The sequence below is a fragment of the Octodon degus genome, unplaced genomic scaffold (assembly GCF_000260255.1).
Source record: "Octodon degus isolate 3935 unplaced genomic scaffold, OctDeg1.0 scaffold00295, whole genome shotgun sequence".
Lineage (NCBI taxonomy): Eukaryota > Metazoa > Chordata > Mammalia > Rodentia > Octodontidae > Octodon > Octodon degus.
In genome coordinates, this window is record NW_004524871.1 from 1,121,966 (window position 1) to 1,124,993 (window position 3,028).

At 60.2% G+C, this 3,028-nt stretch overlaps 1 protein-coding gene across 1 annotated transcript in view; it reads right to left on the reverse strand.

The window, feature by feature from the left end:
- Positions 1–685: 685 nt before the first annotated feature.
- The window catches only part of Cidea (cell death-inducing DFFA-like effector a), a 13,425-nt gene continuing 11,082 nt past the window's right edge, over positions 686–3,028 (reverse strand). Inside the window, exons 4-5 of the mRNA XM_004647224.2 lie at positions 2,492–2,670; positions 686–930 (exon numbers count right to left, since the gene is read on the reverse strand). Of these exons, the coding sequence (XP_004647281.1) occupies positions 777–930; positions 2,492–2,670 (333 nt within the window). The 3' untranslated portion in view covers positions 686–776. The remainder of the gene's footprint in view (positions 931–2,491; positions 2,671–3,028) is intronic.

The following is a 3,028-nucleotide window of genomic DNA, read 5'->3' on the forward strand; positions in this document are numbered from 1 at the left end:
TTTAAACCGGGAGATGCACCCCTATAGTCCCAGACTCTGGGAGGCTGAGGCAGGAGGATCACAAAGTCCAACCCAGAGTGGGCAGTGTAACAGCTTAGACCCTGCGGGAAACACAAGCCAGCTTTTATGTGTGGCAGTGTGGTGTCTCACGGCCCTGGAGGCAGCCTACCTGTCCCTCACCAGCTGAATGGATAGAGAATGTGTGGCAGTAGGCTCAGTGAAGCACACTGCACCCAAAGATGGGCGCACTTGAGTGCTTTGTAGGAAAATGGGGGCCTGCGACCACAAAGCCAAGCAACAAATCACACAGCTTAAATATCACGTGGTTCTCTTGAAAGAGAAACCCGGAGAGCAAATAAAGAGTAAAACACAAGGTGGCAGCAAACGGGGAGTTCTTTTTCGAAGGAGCAGAACTGAGAGGCACAGCGCCCACAGAACTGAGAGGCCCGCTCTCCAGAGCAGCCGCCCCCGGTGCGCTGCAAGCATGGACGATAAGAAGAAAGGGCCAAGGATGTAGCCCGCGCGAAGGGCCTGGGCTGGATCTCCGGCGTCCGAACGCAAACAAGCGCGGTGCATGGAGGAAGACCAGCCCGCTGGGTCCTGGTGGGCAGACATGGCACAGGGGTCTCCTGTGGCTTCCCGGGCACCTCCCTCCCACGCGGCAGGACGGGGCATCACACGCAGGGAGGGTGCTTGGGTGCTTTATTGAGCCAGCACGACAGAGGGTGGCACCAACCCAGCCTGTCCCCAGCAGGGCCACCCGGAGGCGCCACGCCCTATCTGTGCATGAACCGGAACCAGCCCCCCGTCTGCGACTTGGGGGACGGAGGCTCCTCTGTGTCATCCAGCAAGCGTAGCACGTAGGAGCCGGAGTAGAGGAGCAGCTGGCCGGTCACCTGAGCAGCGTAGGACAGCAGGCGCAGCAGGCTCCTGCACGGAGACCTGCGTCAGGCTCCGCACGGCACCGGGCTGCGTGCAGGGCCATGGCGGGGACCGGATCCCGGGGGGAAGCAGGAAAAGCCCCCCACACCGCTGCCTGGCTGCGTGAGCCCCTGCTGTCCCTGTGCCTGGAAAGGCAGATCCCTCAGCTGGCCACCGAGTCCTGGCTGGGTCCATGGTGTGCAGACCCGGAAACCCGACCGCACCTCAGGCTCTGCTGACCTGGGAGGGTCTTTACGGGGATTCCAAGGGTGGCGTACTGTCTCTGTGGCTTCCTCAGTTCCTGACCCTTTTTCCCCTACTTTCAGCCCGGCTCTGGGCCCGTGCCTAGTTTCAGCCTCTGGAGAGGCTGAGGCAGGAGGACTGCAAGTCTGAGCCAAGCCCAGGCCATTTATTGAGATCTGTCTCAAGATGGAATTGAAAGGCGGGAGGGTGCCGGGAGAAGCTCAGCAGTGCGGCCCCAGCCTGCTCTGGGTGAGGCCCTGAGCTCCATCCATGCATAGAACAAAGAAAGCTAAGCTGGTGCTGTCCAGGTGTTGAGGCCCTAGCATGACCTTGGTGACTGCAGCCCGCCAGGGCCCTGCCTGTCAGCACCAGTCACAGGCTCCCTGGCCTTGCATGGGCAGCGGGCACCACCCCAGAGTCCTGTTCTCCGTGCCATACCCACAGGGACACAGGATCAGGGGACCTGGTCCCAGAGACTCGTGGGTAGCAGCGTCTCCTGGGCTCAGGGTGTGTCTCTACTGTCCACCAGCCCTCACCACGTACAGGGGCAACTTGTGCTCCTTGTGGCGTGGCTGCTGAGCGTGGGGCAATGGCCTTGGCCTGGCTGTGGCAGGAGTAGGGTCGAGCCACCATGTCAGCCCCACAGCTGCACAGGTTGGTAGCCGTAGTGCTGCAGCTGCAAGGGAGCCCCAGGGGTGTCCTGGCTGCTGTGAGGATGTGCAGTGTCCTTGGTACTCGCCCACATGCTGTGCTGACGGCCACAAGTGCCACAGTGGGGCCCCCTAGCTGTGGACTAAGGCCACAATAACCTCATCCTCTGGTGGGCTGTGTCCCTTGTGCATCTGTCAATGTGCATGTTGACCACGCAGGTCTCAGGGGCCACACTTCTGCCCAGCATGGGACACTGGGGTCGTCCCTGCACTATAGGGGAAGAGCCAGGCCACACTGTCACTGTCACTGGGGCTGGGTGTAGTCCCACCCCACCAGCCCAGTGACCACACTCACCACAGGGCTCAGAGCTCAGGACTATGCTGTCACATCTGGGGATCACCCCAGGCAACCACATGTGTCCAGACCTGTGGCCTGACCATGGCCTCTGGCCTCGGCCTAGAGGCCAGCTTAAGTGACTTGGCTTCCCTTCCTTCCCGCTGTTCCTCAGCCATGACTCTGGGTACCAAATGGCCCTGCCTCCCGTTTCTTAAAATTCAACCCGCTGGGCTCACATAGACTGCAGGTCACCTGGCAGGAACTGTGGGGCCAGCACAAGGAGGCCGTGGATCACCACAGTCCAGCAGGCTTGCAGACCCTGCTGTGGCCCTGCAGTTACCTCAGGATGGCCTTGACGCTTGTGCAGCGGATGTCGTAAGACACAGAGTACATCTCGTACAGGGTGGCCTTGATATTGAGGCAGCCCAGGAAGTCCTTGGGGTGCAGCCTGTACAGGTCCAGGGTGACTCTGGCGATGCCCGAGCGCTGTGGCTGCCGGACCGGCACATACTTGCTGGCCTGCATGACAGGGCAGCCATTAGAAGCAGCCCTGGTATGGCTTCCCTCTATGCACACTGTCAGCTATGTTCTCAGCAGAGAAACTGGAACTGAGTTGGCCCACTGGCATCAGATCCAGCTTTGCCCTGGATTTTGTTTTTGTTTTTTGGTAGTAGGGACCAAATCCAGGTTCTATGTCTTGAGCACCCCACCCCAATTTTTGGAAGTCTCACAAAGTTATGAAGTTGCCCAGGCTAGGCTCCTGCTTGTGATCTGCTTCAGTTTCCCAGAGTTCTGGAACTACAGACGGCCCTGGACCTGAGTCCCCGTGCTGTGGCTGGAGGTGCTGGGACTACAGACAGCCCTGGACCTGAGCCCC